Raw genomic sequence first — 25,249 nt, 5'->3', positions numbered from 1 at the left:
ATGCTGTCTGGAGAATATCGCTGTTGTTCACCCTTTGTCCTTTGTCTCACCATTTTGTTTGTTCCCCACCCCCTTCCCTAATCCAGATAAATATACCCTGCTTTCTTAAAAGCTTCATTCTTCTAGTGAAGATAAATAAATAATAAATCACAGTCATTTCAGGATGGGGTAGTACTTTACAAAATACCATATGAGATGAGTTTGAAAGGAACTCTCATTGGCTCAAGAATATATAGCTTTAAAATGTCTGTTTATAGCCCCTCAGAAGAAGAGCTTTTAATCTGAGGCCCATGTAAGAAGAAAAGAGCCAATCATCTGTGAGCTTGAGGAAGAGAGTTCAGACAGAGGACTCAGCTAGTACAGTTGTCCCAAGCTAGGAGTGGGGTGGCCAGATTTGTGTGCATGTCTCAGACTAGTAGTTCCTACACTGTGCTGTAATGAACAGATACCACTTGGTCTGGAGGGAAGATCTCATATCCCATCATCAGTGGTATAGGCTCAAAGAATATTCCATTCTTATATCCCACTTGTATGATTTTTTTTTCTGAATCCTTCTAGCAGTTCTCCACATAACAATTTTTTTTTTGGAGTTGTTTCTTCTTAGTCTTTTTTTTCTGTGCCTAGAATTTGAATGAACAAACTTGTTGGGACTGTTTGTGAAATACTCTCCTAGGTTAAAAATCCATACTGTTTAGTTATACATAGGATGTAAAGTTGCTGTATTGCTGAATTCAAGACAGGTCAGCTACTACTTACTGTGTTACTGGGGATGAACATTATCTTCTACAGGCATTTGTTTATTCTCTGTCCCCTTACCTTTGACATGATCAAATGGTAAGTAAATGCAGCTGTGCATTTTATCATACTTTTAGTGGGTTGAAGAATATCATTGTATAGCCCACAAAGATGCCATTTTTCTCTTTGCCCTAGTCTAATATTATATGACATTTTATAGGAAGTTATTGCAGATTTCTGGCACTTGGGGTAATGGGATTTGTTAGCATATTTAGATGTGTTATTTCAAGAAAGGAGCCTTGCGTGACTGAAGGACAGCATCCTTTCCCTAAGCTGTGGGGTGGAGCTTTTAGATGTACCCTTCATTTGCCTTCTTTTCACCACTGGCCAAACTCTAGAGCTTTTTTTTTTTTTTAGAATTGTCTCTCAGATTTAACTGTATTTGTATGTTTGTGTTAGATGAAATACTGTTCATAACCTTTAAAAGAAAGTGTATGAGTCTTATACCATATCAGTTCTTACATGAGTTGAGAAAACAATATTATCAACCCCATGACTTTGCCTCCATCCGCACCCTCAAAAAGGATGTAGAGAGATGATTTCATAAAATATAACAACTAAAGTGTTCTATGTTTCTTTGCTCATTTGGAGCCGCTAGCTCCAAAGATACATAAACATTAAAGTCCATACATTCATTTCCATCCAAGCTGAACTGATGGATGAACTGAAAGCAGATCTTTTTCACTTTTTTTGGAAATAAGTTAGAAATAGTTCGATCCTCTGGAATTGTGGACGTACTTGCTCACAAGCCCAGAAATCCCAGGGTGAATGATCTGCAGCCTGGCATGGGACCAGGTGCCCTCCCAGTGTCCAGAGAAGAGGAGCCAAAAGAAAGTAGCACTTGAACCACAGTTAAAACTACATGGTTTAGAAGTATCACTAGTGATTGTATTTGTTGGCATACACCTGTAATCTCAACTCTTAGGAAGGTGAGATAAGAAAATTACAAGTTACACTAGCCTCAGATACATTAAAAATATTTGTATTATCTTTAGTTATACAGATAGATTTTTATCACTGGAATCCTCATTGAAAGCATTATAGAAAAGGTTAGTCCTATTTGCTAAACGAAATGTATTTTTCTGGCCGAAATTATGTATAGATGATAGATGTGTTTGTTCCTTCTTTTTTATCTGCCTTTCTCCCTATCAACTGTATAAACTTGTGAGAGAAGGAAGTCTTAGGATTTCCTAAGACTTGTGCATTCTTTTCATGATTACTAACAAGCTACCATGTGATTCATTTCACATAAGCTGAGCCCTGTGTACTGTTTTCGTATTCTTAAAACATAGTTATTCAAAGCCTGGACACTGGTCTCTGAAATGGTTCATTGTTAGTTTATCAGTTTGCTACTTGCTGTCGTGCTCAGCAAAACAAATGCAGTTGCAAATGTTTTTTGTTGTTTTTTTTTTTTAAGAAATGTTTCAAATTTTCCAACATAATTTTTTCTTTTTTTTTCCTTAGGCTTTAGACCAAGATAGAACTGCCTTACAGAAAGTGAAGAAATCTGTCAAAGCAATATATAATTCTGGCCAAGGTAAGCAGTTACCAAATCAGATAACATGTCTTCAGAGTTGTCTCTGTTATTTGTAAGACATTTATAAAAAGACTTAATGAGGTCAAAGAAATCCAATGCTTCTCTCTTTTTCCTCCTTCTATGCTTGTCTAAAACGTCTTAGCATTTCTGCAGCATAAAGAAGAAAACCATGAGTTGCAGGGGTTTCTGTTAGGCCTTTAAGGATTTAACAAGGGGTACCAAACAATCTTATCACAGATGACATGAAATATTAACACTTTGTATGGTTGATCACCCTGGAGTTTACTGGTCTCAGTTAAGCCTAGAGGAATCTTTTCCTTCTTTTCTTGCACATCTTTGATAATCAATACTGACCATGGCCCTTATGGCATTTAGAGAGGGGTCAAGATTAAAGTTAAACATCCACAGATCTGTCCACTCGGATCCTTTCTTTGGTACTAGAAGATGCCACATAGCTAACTGTTTAAGCTTTGGACTTTGTCAACTTAGAAGCAAAAGTGTTTTAACAGTGAATAAGAAGAAACTAATCAAATTACGGTTTAAAGAAAAAAAATAAAAACCCAGGGAGAAAAAATCCAGCTCCACAAGGAAGGAGAGACATGGAAACAAAGTTTTCAAGGTATCTGGCTCCTACCTTTTTGTCATTTTTGCAGTTCCAGCTCACTTTCCAGAGGCCATTTCTCTAAGAAATTAGTTCCTGTAATTTATTCTTCTCCAAGGAGGGGGCAGGTAGCAGACTTCAAGGGAGAGATAAGAGGAGAGGCTGGGCGGATTTGTGTTTTCATCCATGCTAACACACTCAACAAGATAACCTTGAACTAGTTACTTCACTTTCTCTAACCTCTGTTTCTCATCTGTAAAATGAGGTGGTAGCGTTACAGAATTGTTGAAGGGATTTAGTAAGTGAATACCTATAAAGGTATTCTGACCACATTATTGTGGACAGTAAATGTTCAATCTTCTTAATTTATTCTGTAAGTGTAGAGTTGTAAGGAACTTGAACAAAGCAAAACTCAACCCACAGATGCTTTATTACTCCACCTTCAGTCCCTTGGCCATGAAAGCTAGGCATCACTAGCCTACATAGAAGACTAATAGTATTTTGTCTTCTTTGCCCCTCACCATGCTTCAAGAAATTCTACAACATTAATTATCCACACGTTTTGTATTCAGGTTACTTGATAGTGCTTTCTGATTATTTATAGTCAGTAAAAGTACTAGCATCTACATGAGGTAGATAAATAATGATTGTCCAGTTATATAGTGGCCATGCATTGTAGTTTTTGGCATTAATCATATACCTAATTTATAACTTCTCTTTTTTGGTCCATTTTATTATTTAATTTATTCTATGTTTTTATTGTGATTTCTAAGGGGTGGTACAAAAGGGTTATAATTCTGTAAGTCAGATAATGAGTACATTGCTTCGGACAGTGTCATCTTTTCCTTTGCTTCCCTCAGTTTTCCCATTCCCATGCCTGTCCACAAGTTCCATAGTCTGTATTCACATAGTGTATGTTGAATACAATGACTGCATTTATTTACTTTTCCTCCCTCCATTCTTGTACACCTCTCCATTCCTTTTTTCCCCTTTTGCTCCCCTAAGAAGACAACAAAAACAAAAAACATCAAAAACTACTTTAGATACTAGCTCTGTACAGAGGCAAGTGGAGTAAATAACTACAAATAACTACAGAATGCTTTTGAGGGACTTATACTGTTGTTTTTTTTGGCATGAGAGATGTTTACATGATCAAGTTTACTTGATCACTTGTCAGTGATCACTGGATGATCACTTAACATCATATCCTGTTAGATGTGTGTTATACACCAATTAAAACATACATTGAAAATGTAGAAATAAGGAGCTTCACAGGAGCCTTTTTATTGGATTTTGGAAAAAACAGAAATTGGATTTACAAATAAGAAAATATAGTAGAGCACTGTACATACTTTTAGAAAAAGAAACTTGAGTTGTATGGGCCTAACTTTAAGTACTAGGTTTGTCATACTTCTTTATTATTTTTTTTTTGTGCTACTTCTGGGGCTTGAACTCAGGGCCTGAGCACTGTCCTTGAGCTTTCTTAAGGCTGTAGCTCTACCACTTGAGCCACAGCACCACAGCTTTTTCTATGCATGTGGTACCAAGGAATCAATCCAGGTCTTTGTGAATGCTAGGCAAACACTCTACCATTAGGCCAAACTCCCGGCCTGCCATACTTCTTAAAATGAGGTAAATTATTAAGTTTCCATGAGTCTTCAGTTTTCTCAACTTTAGTAAAAAAAAATGGAAAATACTCAGATATTTAAATAAGAAACTTGTGTTCTACACAAAATAAAGCCTCTTGTACACTACCTGCCATAGAATAGGTGCTTAATAGGTAGTAGATAGGAAACATGGCATGAGTGACTTTTGTTATAATTGATAACACTGGAGCAGCCTATGTATAGACAGTTTAAAGATCCTTTCTCTGTCATAGTTTGTTTGCCACAGAAAGCAGACTCTTCTATAATGTGTGCCACCACACTTACTGTGCTGGGCTCCATGTTTATCTTCCAAGTCAGCCACACCTCTAGCCCTTCTTTGCACTGGTTATTAAAAAGGGTCTCACTTTCTGCTCATGTACACATCTAGAGCACAATCTGCCTGCATTAAGCTTTCTGTCACAGCTAGGAATACAGATGTGTACGTGTACAATTGAACCCAGTATGTTTCCCTTAAGTCTTTTCTATTTAGGCTGGCCTGGAACTGTGATCTTTCCAACCTCACCCTCCTGTGTAACTTATGATAGGAGTATTCTTTAAAAAAAAAAAAAAACGAGCAGACAAAAGAGAACTCATTACACTGTTGGTAGGAATGTTAAGTTTGTTTATGACTTTAGAAAGCAGTATGAAGGTTCCTCCTGGGCATTTATCCAATAGCGCACAAACAATGCCACACTAAAGCACAACCATGTTCATCACAGCATGATTTACCATAGCCAAGATATAGAATCCGAGTAGATCCCCCTCAGTGGAAGAATGGATTGAGAAAATGTGAGAAATGGAATTCAACTCACCCATTAGGAAGAATGATATTGTTCTATTTATAAGGAAATGAGAAAGCTTGGAAAAATTATATTAAGCACAGTAAGCCATACTCAGAGAAACACAGTTTACATGGTTTCCCTCATTTGTGGTAGCTAGAATGTGCCTGTACTTCTACAGGTAAACACACTGGGTGGTAAGCAGAGGTTAACAAATGAATTAACAAGTATAATATACTTTATAGAGGACGAAAATAATACCATTTTTTAGAAAGACTAAGTCAAAGTCCAATGAAATAAATGCCAGGAAAATGGATGATTTCTAGAGGGAACCAAGAAGAGAAGAGTAGAAGAATAAAAGGGGAAGAGGTGAGAATACAGGCAAGAATTCAATATAAAAACCAAAATGTTGAGAAATATATGGAAAGGAGTGGGTTGAAGGGGAGTGGAAATGTTGAAGTAGAGATACAGGTCAAGATGCATTGTACGCATAAACTGCTTTGTTAAATTGCAAACAAAAAAAAATTCAACACATAACCTAAAAATAAGTAAGGGAAGGGGTGTGTTGTGAGGAGTGGTTGAGAATGTTGTAAAGAGTGACACTGATCAAGATGAACTGTATTCAGAATCTGCTTTGGTGAATGGCAACTCTTTTATACAGCTATATAATGATAATAAAAATATTTAAAATGAAAAATTTGGGCAGATATCCCTTAGGCCCACACTCTTGGAGTTGTAAAAGAGTAAGATCAAGTATTGAGATTGAAAAAAGAATTACACCCTAAGTGAGTTTGACTAGTAGTTAGAATTATTAACTACTTCATTAACCTGTGGCCTCCTTGGTGAAGACTAATGCTCTTTTATCTTTGTATTATGCTCATTTGTTGGTGTGATTTGTTAGTTCTACAGTTATTGAGCACCTGTCATATGCTACTGTTCTGGGTATTGAATGTCTTTTACAAATCAGAATGTCTCTGTCTGTGGGGGCGGGGGAGAGGAGAAAGAAATGTTCACCATATCAAGCTAAAAAGTAATTGTAGTAAGAAACTAGGAAGTACAACAAATGAAAGCTTACAGGTGCAGAGTGAAATAATGAAGGGGACTGATGGAGTGTGAGGAGAACACTAAGTCAGTGCCTCTCTAAGGGAATGACATTCATTGGGTGCTTATGCTATACAAGGGAATAACTCAAACAGGCCTAGGAAGTAAGTGCCATCAGACTCACTTAATATGTGAGGCAACTGAGGCTTAAAGAGCCAGAACACCTTGCCAAGATGCCATACCTCATAAGAAATGGGAGAAGCAGCTAGCTGAGTTTAGAACAGCTACTTTGTACTTGTTTTCTACCTGACACATAATGAGGCTCAACAAATACCTAGTGAATGCTCCATGTTAGCCAGATAGGGACCAAGTTTCTTGGGAAGCTTCCTGAAAAAGGCTGTTAAATATTCACTAATCATGAATAGTCATGAATGAATCATGAACTCACCCTTCTAATCCGTGGGATGCTTTGGGTGGCTCCCTCATGGGGGCCTTGGCTCAGAAATGTCAGGATAAACTCAGATCCCAACAAGACCATTAGGGTTTTACACTCATTAAACCAGTGCAGTATATGCAAAGCTTTGGTTAGCTTATGTGGGCAGCACTATGACATTTAATTCTTTGAAAAGAGTTAGATGAGTAAAACAGTAGTGTCACATATCTTTCCATGATTCGTGCTCAGTGGAATCCAAACTTCCCGTCCAAGGTCTTTTGGCTTCTTCCAGAGGCCACAAGAGGTCTAAGTTTGGTATCTGTTTCCCAATGTGCTTTCCTAATTTTCTTGTTTTCTCACAGTGCTTAAGTGACAGAAAACCCATGTGATGCTCTTTCAAGACATAAGCATTTTTATATTTGTGGTTGGAAATTTCCAGCCACCCACCTTCCCCAAGTAATGTGAAAGAGCTAAAACTTATCTATTTTTACAAAGTTCTTGCATTATTGATTGGAAAACAATGTAGCAATAAGAGAAATTAGTTTTAAATAGCAAATTATTTTTGTGCAAGCTGCTTAGTTTAAAATTTGCTTTAGGAATTTATCTTTTACTTATCCCTGCTGTGGATGAAAACATTTTAACATAACAAAGCAAAATTCAGAATCTGAATTTTTTAGACCAAGGGGCGATCTTCCAAGCCATTTGTTTTCCTGTGTTGTTCTAAGTTTTGAAGTCTTAATGTTTAACCTAGGAAACATATTGAAATTTAGAACATATGGTTCAGTAGTCTCCTCAAAATTCTTCACTCCTTCCCTCTCTCTTTTTGCTAATGTGTACTTTAAGTAGCAAATTGTTTATTGAACACTGAGGAGAAATCTTTCCAATGGGAGGGCCTGATACCCTTTTCCCTTTTGAATGTAGACCATGTTTAGTAACTCCTTTCTAATAAATAAAATACAGAACTGATGCCACATGTCATAGGTCAGATCATAGCAGAGACAATTTCCCTTGCCATCTACCCTGAAGATGCTTTGGAAGTCTCGTGCAGAGAGGTTTCTATCAAGAGCCAGCACTGTGTTACCAGCCATGTGAGTGTACCAGCCAGTTTGCTCATTCTCTCAGTAGCTCTTCAGGCGACCAGCCCTGGCTGGCTTCTTAACTCCAGTGTTTGTGAGAGACCTGAGGTTAATAACTATAAATAGGGCTATAAGCCATAGAGTTTCTACCCTTCCAGCGATGGCATGCATGTACATGAACGTCACAAGCCAATGTATCCACTTTTCTCTAAAGACAAGAGAGACTTCTCAGTGCTATTAAAAACTAAGTGAGCCGGGTCTGGTGGCTCACCCCTGTAATCCTAGGTACTCAGGAGACTCAGATTTGAGGATCACAGTTCAAAGCCAGCCCGGGCACTAAAGAACAAGAGACTCTTATTCCAATTAACCACTAGAAAACAGGAAGTAGGGCTGAGGCTTAAGGGGTAGGTGATAGCCTTGAGCTGAAGAGCTCAGGGACAATGCCCAGGCCAGAGTTCAAGCCCCATGACCCACAAAAAAAAACAAACAAACCCAAAAACCTAAGTGAGCCAGGCTCTGGTGGCTCACACCTGTAATCCTACCTACTTGGGAGCCTGAAAATGAAAGAATTGTGGTTTGAGGTCAGTGTGACAGAAAAGTTCGCAAGATCCCTTCTTAACTCATAGCTGGGTACATCTGTTATCCTAAACTATGTGGGAGCTGAGAAGAGTCCATGAGACTCCATCTCCAGGGAGGGAGTTGGACATGGTGACATGTGCTTTTCATCCCAGCAACAACAGGATACCTGAAGGTCAGGGTGGGAGAGTACAGTCCAGGCTGATGCCTAGACAGGAAATAAGAACCTATCAGAAATAATCAGTGCAAAACAGGGCAGGAAGCATGGCTCAGCTGTGGAAAACTTGCTGAGCAAGAGCAAGACCCTGAGCTCAGATGCCTACTGTACCCACATGCAAAAAAAAGTTATATAATAGTGTACTTTGTAAAGTTGAACAAATCATAAGCATGATAGTTTGAATTTCTTTTTCTACCAAATCCTTTAGGTAAGTTGAAAAATCTATTAACATGTTAGCATGTAAACAGATATACATGTGTATACTTTGTTTTCTGGGAGTAAAGACCCCAAATCTTCCTCTTTGATGTTAGAGTATATGTAGGTATGTTTTTCATCTCCAAATGTGTGTTTTATTATTGAATGATGTCTTTCTGAAATTTTTTGGCAAGATAAACTTTGAATAAATGTTAGCTTATTAATAATACATGGTATTCCCTAGAAATGGTTAGTCTGAAAGTTGAGGGTCTTAAACCCTTTCATTTTTGTGGGAGGAAACTGGCAGTTTATATAATCCAGTGACAAGTGAATGATGCAGAAGTCTTCTTCCAAAGTACTGCTAGGCCCTTACAACATCACAGCTTTCATTGCCAGCAAGAAAGCCCCTTGGCTTTCTCAGCCTCTGGTTTGTTTTTTTTTTTTTTCTTCTTGCTCTCTTCTAGTTAGAATTATGTAATGAGTAGTTTTATAAGAGAACATTTGTGCTTCTTGAAAGAAAATTAGTGTGTGGTAGTCTCTCCCCATTTTTGTTTTGTTAAATTCTATTTTAGGAAATAAACTCAAACTGGAGTGAAATCTACTATTTTAAAGGTGAAGTAAAATTTGTCAGTGGATAGGAAGCAAACAACTTCATTTCAGTTATTTTTCTAAACATTTTTAAGGTAGAGTGTGCAGTTGTTTATAACTACAGTTAGTAATTAAGTCTGATGCCTTACCATAACATGTAATGCAAATTTTAGTCCTATAATTTTCATTGGGATGAAAAATTTCCTTAACAGGTATACATAAGGGATAAAAATACAGTAGGATTTTAATAGAGATATGAAAAAGTAGAATGTCAAAAAATAAAAACCCATACAAAATCAGTTGGTCTTTGTTTAGCAAAATTTAGTATTTTGTGGTTTCCTAAGTTTGTGAACGATAAAAGTTTGGTGTTGTTGTTTATAATGGCAAGTTTACCAAACAAGCTTCAGCAAAGGCTTTCAATAAAGACTGTGATGGGGATTATAGTTGTATCTGAACAGGTTTCCTTAGGCCTTCATGCAGTATGTATTCTAGTGGGTTCATTTTTGCTCCTTAAGAACTCAAAATGCTGGAGTTATGAGTTCCTTGAACCATGCAGGATGGGACTCCATTCAGAGGGAGTGCTCTTAGCCAAGAAAATATTACTCTCATTCTGTCCCCACAAATACAACTTGGAGGAGCCAAAAGAATACCTTTGGAAGACCATTCCTTTTTTAAGATCTTAAAATTCTAGGCTTTTGAGTTGTTGTTGTGGTGGTGGTTTTGTCAGTCCTGGGTCCTGAACTCAGGGCCTGGGCACTGTCCTTGGGCTTTCTTCAAGGCTAGTGCTCTATCACTTGAACCACAACACCACTTGTAGCTTTTTCTGTGTATCCAGTGCCATGGAATCAAACCCAGAGCTTCATGCATGCTAGGCAAACATTCTACCACTAGGCCACGCTCCCAGCCGTCTAGACTTTTAAAGAAGTTCTTTTTATTGTTGTTGTTGTTGTTGTTGTTGTTGTTGTTATTGCCTCAAGCATTCTGCTATTGCTTTATTTTAAATAAACTTGTTCATAATTCTTCTATGATCAGTAGTTTGAAATTGTTTTTAATTTCAAAATGATGAAAAGAAATATAAGATTGTGTTTCTCTGCCTTAATGGTTCTGTTTTGAAAGATAAAATAAATGATAAATAAAAGCTACCATCTTTTAAATTACTACTTGCCAGTAGAATCCATTATGATTTTTCAGTCCTTCTCAACAACACATCTGTGCTCTGCAGCCCTTGTTCTTATACTTGTCTGGCCTAAAATGTGATCTCAAACCTAGCAAGAACAGTTTTTTCACAAGTTCCTTCTCTTTGATGACCTCAGTTTTCTATAATGAAGTGGTGATTCCTCTTCTGACCCTTTATATAATGGTGGCTGTGAATGAGATAAACACACTGTATATACCCTACAGAGTATTCACAGGTCCGGTAGATACAGCATTAAACCTGTTTCCTTTTGAGCCAATCACCTAGAGGTGGCTGGGAGCTTAATTTTCATAGTCAACTGTCTCTTCCATGATCCTGTCATTCTGTGCATAAAGACCTCTAATCTCAAAACAACAGACCTCTAAATTTTGAATTTTACAGCTGTTATCAGTGGTTCATTCCTGTAACTCCAGCTACATGGGAGGCTTAAAATGGGACTATCATGGCTCCAGGCCAGCCTAGACAGAAAATCCAATGAGACACCCATTTCAATGGAAAAGAAAAAAAAAAAAACTAGTAATGGTGGCATACACCTATTATCCCTTCTACAGCAGGAAGCCTAAAACCCAATAGGAGGATCATAATCTAAGCAGGAAGTGAGATTAAAAAAAAATAACTAGTGCAGCTGGGTGCTTCTATAATCATAGCTACTCAAGAGTTTGAGACCTGAGGTTTGTATTTGAAGCCATCCCAGGCAGGAAAATCCATGAGACTGTTGTCTCCAATTAATTGCCCAAGAAGCCAGGAGTAGAGCTGTGGCTCAAGTGGTAGAGTGCAAGCCTTGAACAAAAAGTTAGGCTAAAAATATGGCTTACACAGTAGAGTACCAGCAGCATAAGCAAGCTGACCAAGTAAGAGGCTCTTGAGTTCAAAACCAGTACTACCAAAATTAAACGATCAGTGCAGTACAGGGTTAGGGGTGTAGCTTAGGGATAGTCCACATGAAGCACTAAGTTCAAACCCCAGAATCCCTCCCTCAAAAAAAAAAAGTTACAGAACAGGATTTTTCATTCAATTTTATTTATTTATTTATTTTTGTCCAGACAGTCCTGGGGCATAAGCACTGCCCTTGGTTTTTTTCCTCATGACTAGTGCTCTGCCACTTGAGCCACAGCACCACTCCTGGCTTTCCTGTGTATGACATACCAAGGAATGGAACCTGTGTCTTCATGCATGCTAGGCAAGCACTCTACCACTAGGCCAAACTCCCTGCCCTCAACTTCATATTTTGAAAAGTCCCTGGAATTGAGGCCAGAACCACTAACTTACATAAGTAATATATTAGAAGGTAATATATTACAATAAATCCATATAACACGCATAGTGGTCTAAATGGATAATCATTAACAGGAAAAGTATGCCGTAAAGTGCTTTACTGACAGGGATGGATGGTCACATAGAATTTGGAGAACACTAGCCTAGACTGTGTATGTTTTGTCCAGGCCCTGTCTTAGATCACCTCAGTTACTAGAATGAGAATCCAGTGAGAGGGCCGGGATCATAGCCTGGTGGTAGAATGCTCGCCTAGTAAGCACAAAGCCCTGGGTTCGATTCCTTAGTACCACATACATAGAAAAAGCTAGAATGGTACTGTGGCTCAAGTGCCAGAGCTAGCCTTGAGCAAAAGTGTCCAAGGATAGGGCCAGGCCTGGAGTTCAAGCCAGGACCCGGGGGGGGGGGGGGAGGAGTGTGATCTTTTTATACATTATTTATAAACCAAGAAGCTAATGCTTATAATTGCTTATAATTAAGGAGTACACCCAAAGTTTCAGAGTTACCCTCAATAACCTTTATTTCCTAATGTAAGAGTTTGGTGGAGATTGATGGGTTAGTAATAAAATGTGGGGCCACATATTATCAGTAAAACCTGTTTAGAAGAAGGTTTGCCTCCTTCTGTAGGTAATCATCTGAGAGACATGGGGGCAGAATTGGCTGTCTCCCTACCACTACACTGTCATTGCCTACAGAGCCACCAAAAGTTACAAGTATGTGCATTTCCTCTTGCTACAGGCAGCCCAATGATGAAGCTAAGAGAGAAGACATTTCTAATTGTGCCCTTGTCTGAGTAACAGCCATTTGGAACTCAGCAGGTGTCCCCATGGATCTGTTAGGTAATAGATTTGATAGGACTTCACATGTGAGTCTGCATGCTGAGTTTCTAGATAACACTCCATGGTCTGGGGCAGATTCTTGCAGTGGCTTGGTGAGAATTTTAAAAGAAGAAACACACATTCACTGGCCTTGAGGAATTAAGGTGATGAGTCATCCAGAGTGACACAGAAAAATTCAGTCTAAAAAAATATGTACAGAGGGCTTTCTTCTCCAAAGGATTTTATCTTCATTGCTAACACTAGACCTATGCTGTGAGGGGTTGGGGGACAGATAATAAAATGGAGACTCAGGGAACTGAAATGACTTACTCATTGATCTAGTAACTGTTGTGTCCAAACTAGTCAGTGTTGTATCCAAGGAAATGAATCTACCCTCACTTCCTCCTAACATGGTTATCATTCCTGGGAAATGACTGTAAAGTTAAAACAAAGTATTGTCAGGATCACAAGATGAGTGCTGACTTTGTAGCAAGGATCTGAGCCTCACTCCCATGATGGAAGGAAGAGAGAGAGCAATGCTTATAACAATGTAACCACCTCATCCCTATCCCCCAAAATACTGCCTTTGTTAATATCTTTTCAATAGTACCATGTGACAGCCAGTTTAAAAAAACAAAAAAGCTTAGGTATATAAATTGGAGGGGGAGAGGAGATCTTTAAGTAACCTGAAAGTCTCTCAGTATAAGGATTATCACATCAATAGTAGTATAGTTTATTATATGTACTAAGCACTTTGTATTAGACCAGGCTTGATGACTCAACCTGTAATCTCTATTACTCAGGAGGCAGAGATTCTGAGGAATGGAGTTTAAGGCCATATGGGCAAAAAGTAAGACCCCATCTCACAAAAAGCAAGGGTAGCCAGGCACCAGTGACTCACCCCCAGTAACTAGGGTTACTGAGGAGGCTGAGATCTGAGGAAGCTAAGATCTGAAGATAGATTCAAAGCCAATCTGAGCACAAAAGTCCCAAGAGACTCTTAGTTTCTAATTAACCATTAGAAAACTGGAAGTGGCGCTGTGGCTCAAAGGGTAGAGCAGTAGCTTGAGCTGAAGAGCTCAGGGACAGTGCCCAGGCCCAGAGTTAAAGCCCCACAACCTGCAAAAAGGAAAACAAAAGGGTAATGATATCTATAATCCCAGGAGGCTCACAGAAAAAGCTAGCTAGGCAAAAAAAAGAACAGGAGCCCTAAAAAAAAATAATAACCTAAGACAAAAAGGGCTGGAAGCATAGCTCAAGTAAGAGAACACTTGTTAGAGGCCCAGAGTTGAAAGCCACTACTACAAAAAATAATTATTTGCATTGAATTTCTTGATCTTTCACCAGTGGAAGAAAAGCAAACCTTGCTGTAATGGTTTTTTTAAGTGAGAGTGGAGTGAGAACTCATATATATATATATATATATATGTATATGTATATGTATATAGGCATACATATATACATAGAGAATCAGGGACAGATTTCTGCGGAGATATACTCAGTTTATGTGAGCTTGTTTTAAGGGAAATGGGATTAGAAAAGAGGAAAGGGAATTATAATTTTCTGTCTATAGCAGCATAACCACATGAATAATTTATAATTTTCAAAACAAATAGAATTAAATTTTAAAGTGATAGGTGCTATAAAGTATAATATATGTAAGAACACAGCCACACAGCTCATACCTGTAATTCTAGCTACTCAGGAAGCTGAGATCTGAGGATCAAGGTTCAAAGCCAGCCTGAAGACCATGAGACTCTTTATCTCCAACTAACCTCTAGAAAACTGGAAGTGGCGCTGTGGCTCAAGCTGTAGAGTGCTAGCCTTGAGCTGAAGAGCTCAGGGACAGTGGTCAGGCCCAGAGTTAAAGCCCCAGGATTTACCCCCAAAAAAAGAAAAAAAAAAAAGATTTAAGAACACCTATTACTTTCCTTCCATTCTTACACTGGGACTTCTGGCACCTAGGAAGTTGCTTTGTTGTTGGAATTATAACTGATTGTATTGTCTTCGCGTGGCACATGGCTGAAGGAAGGGAAAGGATTTGTTACAGGAGAATTACTCCCTGCAGTAAGCATCTTACTGAGGGCTCACTGTGTGTTATGCCTATCACTGGCCACAACAGATTGGAGAGAGACTCAACAAATGGGACTACCTAAAAATAAAAAAGTTTCTGCACAAAGACACAGCTACTAAAGTAGAAAGACAGTCAACCAACTGAGAAAAGATATTTATCAATAATACATCAGAGTATGTTTAATATCCAATATTTACTGGGAACTCAAGAAACTAATCTTCCCCCCGCAAACCCAACAAACCAATCACTAAAGGGGCAAGGGAACTAAAAGACCTATGAAAAGAGGAGGTTAAATGGCAAAGAAACATATGAGAAAATGCTCATCATCCATGATCATAAAGGAAATGCAAATAAAAACAACCCTAAGATACCACCTTACTCCAATTAGTATGGCCAATATACTAAACTCAGACAACAGAAGCTGGCAGAGATGTGGAGAAAGAGGAACCCTATTACACTGCTAGTGGGAATGTGAACTAGTACAACCACTCTGGAAGGCAGTTTGGAGGTTTCTCAAAAAACTAAAAATAGACTTTCCTATGACCCAGCCATACCACTCCTAGGCATCTACCCTGAACATCATAATCCAAGATATAAGGACACCTACACAGCCATGTTCATCACTGCACTATTTACAATAGCTACGCAATCGAAACAACCAAAATGCCCCAACGACAGATGAATAGATACAAAAAAAAAATGTGGTACATATATACAATGGACTTCAACATAGCCAACAGACAAGATAAAATAATGGCATTCGCTGGGAAGTGGATGAAACTAGAGCAAATCATGTTGAGTGAGATAAGTCAAGACCAAAGGAACAAAAGGCACCTGGTCTCCTTGATATGTGGATATTAGATCCAAACAGTACAAGAGCAATGACTCAATTATAAATATAACTACATAGACATAAAAATCTTGGGATATATACTCTATAGACATAATGTTATATAGATTGATATGTATCTATGACATACAAACTCTCAGCTTAATTTTAATTTTGTTCTTAAATTTATGTGCCAGTGATTGCATATAGAGATCCCATTCTTGAAAGCTTATTTGTTAAACGTGACATTTGAAATACGGTTTTTAAAAAAAATAGTGTTAATCTAAAAAAAAAAAACTTAATGCTCCATCATTCTTAGACATAAAGGAGGAAGTGGGTTCCACTTGTATTTTACCTTGAAGTAAGTAGGCTGAGGCTTGGAACAGTGGCAGAGCTTGTGGATAGGAGAACTGTGGATTGGCTATATGACCAGAATATTAGCATATATATCCAAGCTTTCCTCCTTAAGATGCTCCTGAGCTTGTGGAGATAGATGTTAAACACATGTCACTCTGAACTCTTGGCACAAGAGGACTTGTGTGACAACCTTGAACAAGGATCCAGAAAAGAAATGGGAAAGTACAGAAGTAAAAGTTCTGGATAGAAGGACTGGGCAGGACATTGTCTAAATACCTCCTACATGCCAGAAACTGTATGGCTTTTCTCACCTATGTCCCATAATAACTCCATCAAGTAGGTATTACAGTTAAGAAAGCAGAGCCAGAAATGATACATAAATTACCCTCACCTGAAATTTGATTCAAAATCCTATGTATCTTAGAATTCTCTGAAAATATTAGGATACTACCAGTTCCATTATCATTAGAACCTCAGCCCTCGGTCTCAAGATAGATGAAATTAATAAAAGTAGAGTTGTTTTTAGAGATTAACTATAGATTTTATAATTTTATCCCATTTCACATATGAAATCAAGGCCCAGTAGTTATGAATGTGTTTAATGTCACATTGGGCCCTTTGAAACCACAGCAGGGATTCAGATCTGTGCCTCTGCTCTCCTCAGGTCTGCACGTTTTCCTCCACCCATGTGCCTCAGTCAACTTCTCTGTCCTTGGACATGTGCTGTGATGGTTGCCTGGAAGGTCTTCCCTATTACATTCACCAAGTGGAAGTGAGTCAGTGTCTCTTAGAATAGTTTTGTTGTCCTTCCAAAGGAACTTTCATATTCACTATTCCTTTATCTTTTGGCATTGTTTTATAGATGTGGAAAACGCAAGTCCCTGAGAGGTAGTCATCTGACAGGGTGACATGATAGAAGCTAGCATGGAGCTCCTTCCCTTAGAAGTGGTTGGAATGGATCTTGTTGTTCCTTGCCCTCCAGAGGCAGAGAATAGTGTTGGGGAAGATGGTCAATGGCAAGTGTCTCACTGGGCCTCACTGATCTAGATAGAGGCATGGAGCTGGCTCCTGCAGTGTGCAAGTCACACATGCGCATCCTGTCTGGTCAGCTGATGTGTCTTGTTTTCCTGTGCAGCTCTCTGCATGAACCTGAACAGTAACCAGAGCTGCCTTTTTATCTTTGTTCTTTTTTTTTAATCTCAGCCTGAAATGCTGCCAACCACTGCAGGCCCCATGCGTTTTTAATGTAGTGATGATTAGGAGGCCACTGGGGCCTCGTTTCATTTCATTCTACTGCTGGAGATGTTTATTTCCCAGCTTATTCCCAGTCTAAACTCCTTTCTGTTTCACAGATACCCATTGCCCCTTACTAAAGATGTAAGAAATTAAATTTCTAAAACTGATTTGCTGAATAGCTAGGAGATTTCAGAGGGGTTGCTGCTCAACTTTCTGAAAAGGAGATCAGTGAATTCCAAGTCAACAAATATTTACTGAGCCCTGGCTTTTCTAGTATAGCTCACTGGAAGAATCTCCAGTGGGTATTTGTTGGTGGAGATACAGAAGCGAACCAAGATGAGCCTGCCTCTCATGGTCTGGTGACAGGAAAAGATGAAACATGTATAAATATACTATATGGGAGCCATTAAGTACAGAAGATTGTAGGCTAGGATGGTTATTTCTAACCATGAGGGAAAACTTGATTAGGAAAGAAGTGCTGTTTGCTGTCAGCCTTTCAAGATAGGACTTTGAAATATATTTATATGTTCATTATTTGGTCCAGTAAACGCTGTGCCCCATGCAGGTGCATGCTTCTCTGTGCACCATAACAAAGGAGAAGGGAGATGAAGATGGATCTTCCCTCATGGCCAGTGCAAAGTGCAGGAGAACAGCATTACTTTCCTTACGTCTGCAAAGTTGGGGCCCTGGGTATTTCTGATGAGTAGGGATGTTAACAAGGGGGTTGGTGAGCAGTTGTCAGATTTGAGATGTATTTTAAAAATAGAAGCTCCCACAATTTGTCAGTGGATTGATTGCATCTGGGGAATGAGATGTAAAAACCATGTATAATTTGGCAGTTTTCAGCATTATAGCTTCAGGGATGGTACTTGATATTATTAACTGATCAAGGGAAGGGATTGTGGATAAAGGGCTGAGAAAGAAGACCAAGGATTTGTTGTAGACATATTGAGACTGAACATTATCAGACATGTAAGTGGAGATATCAGTAGTTGGAGTTGTTAGGGTTTTTTTTTGTGTGTGGGGGGGGGTACATTTGACAGTTCTCAGGGCCCTTTGCTTACCGGGCAGATACTCTACCACTTAAGCTTCACACCCAGCCCTGTAGGTTTTGTTACTTTTCTGGTAAGATCTCATACTTCTGCCTCAAACCACCCTTGGACTATCATCATTCTACCTACACCTCACAGATAGCTAAGGTTATAGACAATATGCCATCATGTCCCAGCTTATTCTTGGAGATGGGTCTTTTTGCTGGGCTTGGCCTCAAACTATGATTCCTTTTCTGCTTCCCAGTAGATAGTTAAATATGTAACAGATAAGTGTATTTTAGGACTAGACTCTGGGCTTGCAATATCAATTTTAGAGTTGCCAGCTAATAGCATTTAAATCAATAAATGAGATCCAAGAGAGTAATCATGAGTAGAGAAGAATAAAGTAGCAAAGACAGGCCTGAGACTCTCCAGTGTGGTAAAGTCAGAAAGATGGAGAGCCCTCAACAACAGTGGAGATCAGTGGCTGGGAGCTTGGAGAACAACCGAGAGTCCTAGAGGCCAAGTGATGGAGGAGTTGTATGGAGTTAGCTGTTTGTAGAGCATTCACTGTTGAGAACACCTTATATACTTCATGTCAACTCAACACCACATTTTTTACCTTGGCCTCTTCTTACAGATGGAAAGCAAGAGCTTAGGGAAGAGGAACAAGCTATTCATAAATAGGGGTTTCAGACAAAATTGTACTATGCCAACTATAGCCCAGGCTACCCCTACCTCAGCCTGCCGAGTGCTAGAATTACAGGCATATGGAAACCTACTGGGATAGATTAATGCTTCTTAAGTATCAGGTACAATAATAAGCAAGGACATTTTTTAAAAAAATACAATAACTAATAAAATAGAAAGCTCATAGGTAGTGAAAAATAAGCTTCAAACACATTGATTTGATCAAGCCGGCACCTTTTATATCAAGAGATATAGTATACGAAAAATATTTTCCAATACCTTTCTCAGTCTTGGGGCTTAAATAGAATTAAAGGAAACAAAGAGTATATGTAGAGAAAGACACGTGTTAAAACAGATTTTCTTTTGGCATTTCAAGAGCTTTTTTTTTTTTTTTTTTTTTTTTTTTTTTGGCCAGTCTTGGGCCTTGAGCTCAGGGCCTGAGCACTGTCCTTGGACTTTCTCAAGGCTAGAGCTCTACCACCTGAGCCTCAGCACCACTTCCGGCTTTTTTCTATATATGTGGTACCAAGGAATCGAACCCGGGTCTTCATGCATGCTAGACAAAACTCTACCACTAGGCCAAACTCCTGGCCCTTTAAAAAGTGGAAATTTTCTTCATTATTTTATAGTTGCTTGAGAATGTGATGGGAAGGAAAAAATGTCCTACAGCCAGGAAGAAGTCAGGGGGTGTGGTGGGATGTAAGAACTAACTAGCTAAATTCTGTGAAGGGAACAAGGAAACGTTCAAGGAAGTGAAGTGAGACATCTGGATATGTGGACACATACTTTTATTCCTGGCACTTATAAACCTGAACCAGAAGGATTTCATACTAAGGCCAGCCAGCCTGGTCTATATCGTGAGGAGAAGAAAAAAAAAAACAAGAATCTTCAGTATGGACATGTTTAATAAACAGTTGCACTTTCACTTTCCGCTTTGGAGTTTTCAGTGATCAGTGTTCAGAATAACTATTCATTGTGACAAATAGTACCTCATACTTATCGTCTTCTCTTTTCAGACCATGTACAAAATGAAGAAAACTATGCACAAGTTCTTGATAAGTTTGGGAGTAATTTTTTAAGTCGCGACAACCCCGATCTTGGCACTGCTTTTGTCAAGTTTTCTACTCTTACAAAGGAACTGTCCACACTGCTGAAAAATCTGGTAAGCCTTGTCATGTGTGATGGGAAAGAATTACAGCCTGACTGAGCCTAGGGTCTCACAGAAAATATATTGCTCATTGCTTTCCCTCCCAGCCTTCGGTGCTGGAGGCAAAAATAAGATAAAAATAGAAGGCCATATAGTCCATTTAGGAGGATTATGTGGTTTATACATATGTATATATGAAGTTTCCTAGTATCTGTACCTATATCACAGCAAATAACAGGGGAGAGTTGTTGAGTCTCAACTACTCTTCTTTTTTTTCTTTTAAGATAGCCTTTTCCTCTTTCTCTCCTCTCTTCTCTCCTCTCTTCTCTCCTCTTTTCTTTCTCCTCTCTCTGTACTACTCTGTATATCCAGCCTCTTATGCACTGGGTATTTTTGAAAAAGTGTCTTACTCCTGCCCAGATACATGCTTGGATTGAGATCCTCCCATTTTTTCTTCCTGTTGTAGCTGGGGTAATAGCCAAGTGACGTGACACCCAACTTCTTTTATGGAGATGGAGACTTTTGAACTTTTCTAGAGCTTCCCTGGAACCATGATCCTCTCCATCTTAGCCTCCCAAGTAGCTAGACTTTCAGAAATGAGTTATCCAAGTGGATAACTTTGATTTTTGATTGGTTAAAAGATGGTAATAATTTCTGGGTTAAACAGAAGCATACCTTTCAATTATTTCATCTCACTACTGTGAGATATTAGAATAACCTATTGGTTCTTGCCATACAAATAGTGAAACTCTTTCAACTCCACAAGGAGATAAAACATTTTTGAGATTTCAGGAACGTAGGTTTCAAAGATTGAAGACAGGAAGAATATATAAAAAGCAGGAACCCTGAAGACATTGACTTGAAAATGCTGATTCAGAGATAGAAGATAGAGAATATGACTGGGCATTGCCATGTTATTCCCTACTCTCCCCTGCCTCCCCTTCTGTTCATATATGGAAAGGTGTAATCTGTAACACCACCTGGCTGACAATGTGAGTTGATTGATGTTTGAGTTAGAGGATTTCTGTAAGAACCATTGCACTTCTTTGTGAATTCATTTAATCAAGTCTCCATCTAAGTCTCAAGCGATCAAGTGATGGATGAAAGGAGGTCCAGTGGTACCAGAAGAAAACAATTCATTATCCTACTTTTCCTCAGTTCTGCTCTGGGGAAGAGGCCATGTTTCCCTTTGCTTTCCCCTCCTCCACCACCCCCAGCAGGTTTGCCTCCTTTAAGGATCCAGATTCTAAGCTCAAACGGCCTTACCTAATAATCAGATGAGTTTCCGATAAGTGTATATATACATATATATATGTGTGTATATATATATATACACATATATATATACACACTTATATATCAGATGAGTTTCTGTCACCTTAGAGTATAAGGTGACATAAATCTGTTTGCCCTAAATAGCTTTCAGGTATAGACACATATGTAAAAAATAAAGTTCCCTTTCCAATCTTATTAACCTGAATATTTGACCAGCCAAAATACTCTTTTCTTGTTCTTGTAAGTTTATGTGTATGTATCTATCTTCCAAACAGTTTAATTCCACTTTTCAAATTTATGCCCATGAATCAATGTTGTATAGTAAACCACCTGACCTGGAAGAAAAAAACGGTAAATATAGAAAGATTTTTTCATTTCAAAAACTTGAGAAAGGATCATTTTTAACCTAGAACCAATTTTTTTTGAGAATAAACAAACTTTATTTTATAACAGTATTACAGAAAGCAAAATTATCATTTAATACAACATAAAGCAGCTATAAATCTAATCTGGCATTGTAACTATACACAGGGTCAAAAGCAAGGAAAAATGTTCAATACAGTTAATAAGTTCCTACTAAGTCTGTGGTGTCAGCTTTAAACACCATCACTTTCTTGTCTTTTTTTGGGGGTGGTGAAGGGGGGAAGAGGGGATACTGGCAATCAAAGCCCCAGGACATTGCACTTGCTAGGCAAAAGCGCTTTGCCACTGAGCTACATCCCAGCCTTAGAACCAATTTTGCTTGCATTTTTTTGGTTTAACAAGTCACCATGTTGTGAATTTGAATCTCTATTATTTAGAAAACGGCCTTCTCATTTCCTCTTCCTTCTGAGTGTGATCTGCCTTTCTGCCTGTAATGTTGCTCAGAGGGTGGGTGGTGGGAAGAAAGGAAGTAAAAGAAGACTCAGACACTTTGGTAATAACTGACAAAAGATTCAGGAAGTTCTCTTTTCTCTGAGCAAGGTATGTCACAAGAGTATCTTGCTCCTTTTGCTTCCAGGAGACTAAGCATACTTGGCTTAACTCAAAAGTCCTTACCCCCGGTTTCTGCATCAGTCCACTCCACACATTAGTGGACCACGGGTTGCTTTTCCTCTGTGTGCATGCGTACCCACAAGCCAGTCAAGCAGTCAGAAGCTGTATTCGTCTGTCTTAATACATTTGTTTGCAACTGATAGATATGGAACACCTTGTTCTGTTCTTACCGTTCAAGTTTTGTCTACATCTGATTTGGAATCCCAGCTCTTATTCACTAGCTTCAGCTTTTTTAGGTGGATTACTTTGGTTCTCTAAACCTAATTTCCTTATCTGTAGAAAGAACTAATGATCTTGTTTTCATTGCCCTGCTGCTGCTGCTGCTGCTGCTGCTGCTGCTGCTGCTGATGATGATGATGATGATGATGATGTTGTTGATGATGTTGTTGTGGCCATACTAGTATTTGAACTCAGGACCTTACTCTTGTAGGCAGGTCTTCTACCTTAACCCATTTTCAGCCACAATCTCAACCCTTTTTGCTTTTAAGATATTTTTAAAATAGGCCAACTTAGATCACAATCATATTTATGCTTTCTATGTAGCTGGGAATGGTAACTGCATTCCACCATATTCAGTTTTATTGGTTAAGATGGGGGTCTCTCAAAACTTTATGCCCAAATTGGTCTCTAAGCACCTTAGCCTTTTACAGCCTACCTGGCTAAACACAGAAAAATGACTTATTTCTTTGGTTCTCTCACTCCATCTCTTTTCCCCAGGTAAACAAATTTTCATTCCTACAACTTTGAGCCTGTTTGGTAGGGAGGATTTGCAGAAAACTGACGGGCCTTAGGCATTCTTTCCAGTCCTAGCGCAAGGCACTTGGCTCTAAATACAGATGAGCTCCTCTTCCTAAGACCTGTGTACAAGAGAAAAAAGAAAATGAGCACATAAAAAATCAAGTAGAATTTTAAACAAGTTCTGTAGTCCAGTCATTGTCAGTTTCTTAATTTTTATTGAGAAAATTGGAGGATTTTTTGCTGCTAGAGGATGCTGTATGCAAAGGAACCTTCTATAATATTTTTAAACTTTTTTTTCTTTTGCTACCAATACTAAGGCTTAAACTCAGGGCCTGGGCACTGATCTCTTAGCTTTCTTACTCCAGGCTGGCACTTTACCATTTTAGCTCAGCTCTACTTCCAGCTTTTTGCTGGTTAATTGGAGATATGAGTCTCACAGACTTTATTGCCTAGGATGACTTTAAACCATGATCCGTGGATCTCAGACTCATGAGTAGCTAGGATTACTGAAATGAGCCACCAGCACTCAGCTTATTTTTCAACATTTTGTGAGTATTGGTTTTTTATTTTTTTAACATAAAAATTTAAATCAGTATGAGCTATTGAATTCTAGTCCAGGAAGAAACATAAGAGGAAATGTTTTATAAAATGTTAAATGGAAATTTCACTATAAAACAATTGTACAGAGCGAAAGTCAAACTCTCTTACTCTGGTAAGCCGTAAGACAACCAACTGATCTCCAGTTCTTAACTCACTTCCTTTGTGCTTTTCTAGGTCTTGTTAACAGACTTTTCTTCTTAAAGACCTTTCTATGGTCGCTGTTTAGCGAGAATGAAAAGATTATTGTTCACTCCTAAAAATGAATGTCTAGTATTTATCAAAATAGACTCCAGGAAATAGAAACAAGAGATTCTTTTCTTTGTTTCTGTCTTCTTTTTCTTTTGTCCTGTTTGTTCATTTATTTGTCTTAGGGAGGAGAAGTGGGGAAAACAGAAATGGTTGGACAAAGGGTGAAAGGGTAACAGTAATACTCACTTTACATTATGTTGAAAATGATCTATACAACTTGTGGGTGAGGAGAGAGAAGGAAAAACTGTAAGAGAGTGAGGGAAGGGGTGACATTGTTCAAAAAGAAATGTACTCGTTACCTAACTTATTTAATTGTAAGCCTTCTGTATATCACTTTTACAATAACATTAAAAATTTTTAGAAAGAATATTCAATTAAAGTACCACTAAACCAATGGAAAGAAAGAAAGAAAGAAAGAAAGAAAGAAAGAAAGAAAGAAAGAAAGAAAGAGAGAGAGAGAGAAAAGGAAATGAAGGGGCCGGGAGTTTGGCCTAGTGGTGGAGTGCTTGCCTGGTATGCACGAAGACCCAGGTTCGATTCCTTGGTACCACATGCACAGAAAAGGCCGGAAGTGGTGCTGAGGCTCAAGTAGTAGAGCTCTATCCTTTAAAAAATGGGAGGAAGGGAGGGGAGGAGAAGGGGGAAAAAATGAATGTCTTTGAAATGCTATCTCCTAGTGGTGAGAAGCCAAAGAGATTTGGACATGATCTATTTCATTGTTACCTTTAGTGTATCTGTGGCATGGAACTTGAATCTAAGGAGACCTAGGTATAAAGAATTATTCAGCAGCTTCTTACGTATTTGGTGGCAGATTACTTGAACAGCATCTAAATCTTGCTTTCTTCTCTGTTGTAAAATGGGGTTAGCCATCCATTCTTGCCATGTTTACTCCTGGTTCATCCAATTGTTTATTGGGGTTCTGCATGAGCCTTGTGATCCCACAGGAAAGATTCCACAGTTCGAATAGTGCGTGGCTTTGTCCTCTTGAAGTTTTCATTCTTAATAGCCTTTTGAACTGATGTTTGTGAAGTACCACCATAATACTTGGTTGACATTATATCCTTAGTATACAGTTACATTTCTTAAAAAGTAATTAGATATATTTCTTTAGTCACCTTGCCAATCCCTACTCCTCCTTGTTCTGGTTACAGGTGAATCCTAATGAAAGCTAGCTCCAGACATGCAGGCTGTCATCTTGGCATATATAGTATTCTGGTGC

The 25,249-nt window shown here is 38.5% G+C and overlaps 1 protein-coding gene across 9 annotated transcripts in view; it reads left to right on the top strand.

The window, feature by feature from the left end:
- The window catches only part of Asap1 (ArfGAP with SH3 domain, ankyrin repeat and PH domain 1), a 276,484-nt gene that overhangs the window by 152,732 nt on the left and 98,503 nt on the right, over window positions 1–25,249 (top strand). For all 9 annotated transcript variants that reach the window (XM_090339394.1, XM_090339398.1, XM_090339399.1 and 6 more), the window contains 2 exons: window positions 2,260–2,332; window positions 20,003–20,148. In XM_090339394.1, coding sequence (XP_090195520.1) covers window positions 2,260–2,332; window positions 20,003–20,148 — 219 coding nt within the window. The remainder of the gene's footprint in view (window positions 1–2,259; window positions 2,333–20,002; window positions 20,149–25,249) is intronic.

The sequence above is a fragment of the Megascapheus bottae genome, chromosome 9 (assembly GCF_031878675.1).
Source record: "Megascapheus bottae isolate mThoBot1 chromosome 9, mThoBot2.hap1, whole genome shotgun sequence".
Lineage (NCBI taxonomy): Eukaryota > Metazoa > Chordata > Mammalia > Rodentia > Geomyidae > Megascapheus > Megascapheus bottae.
This window is presented reverse-complemented; position numbering and strand designations above follow the sequence as displayed.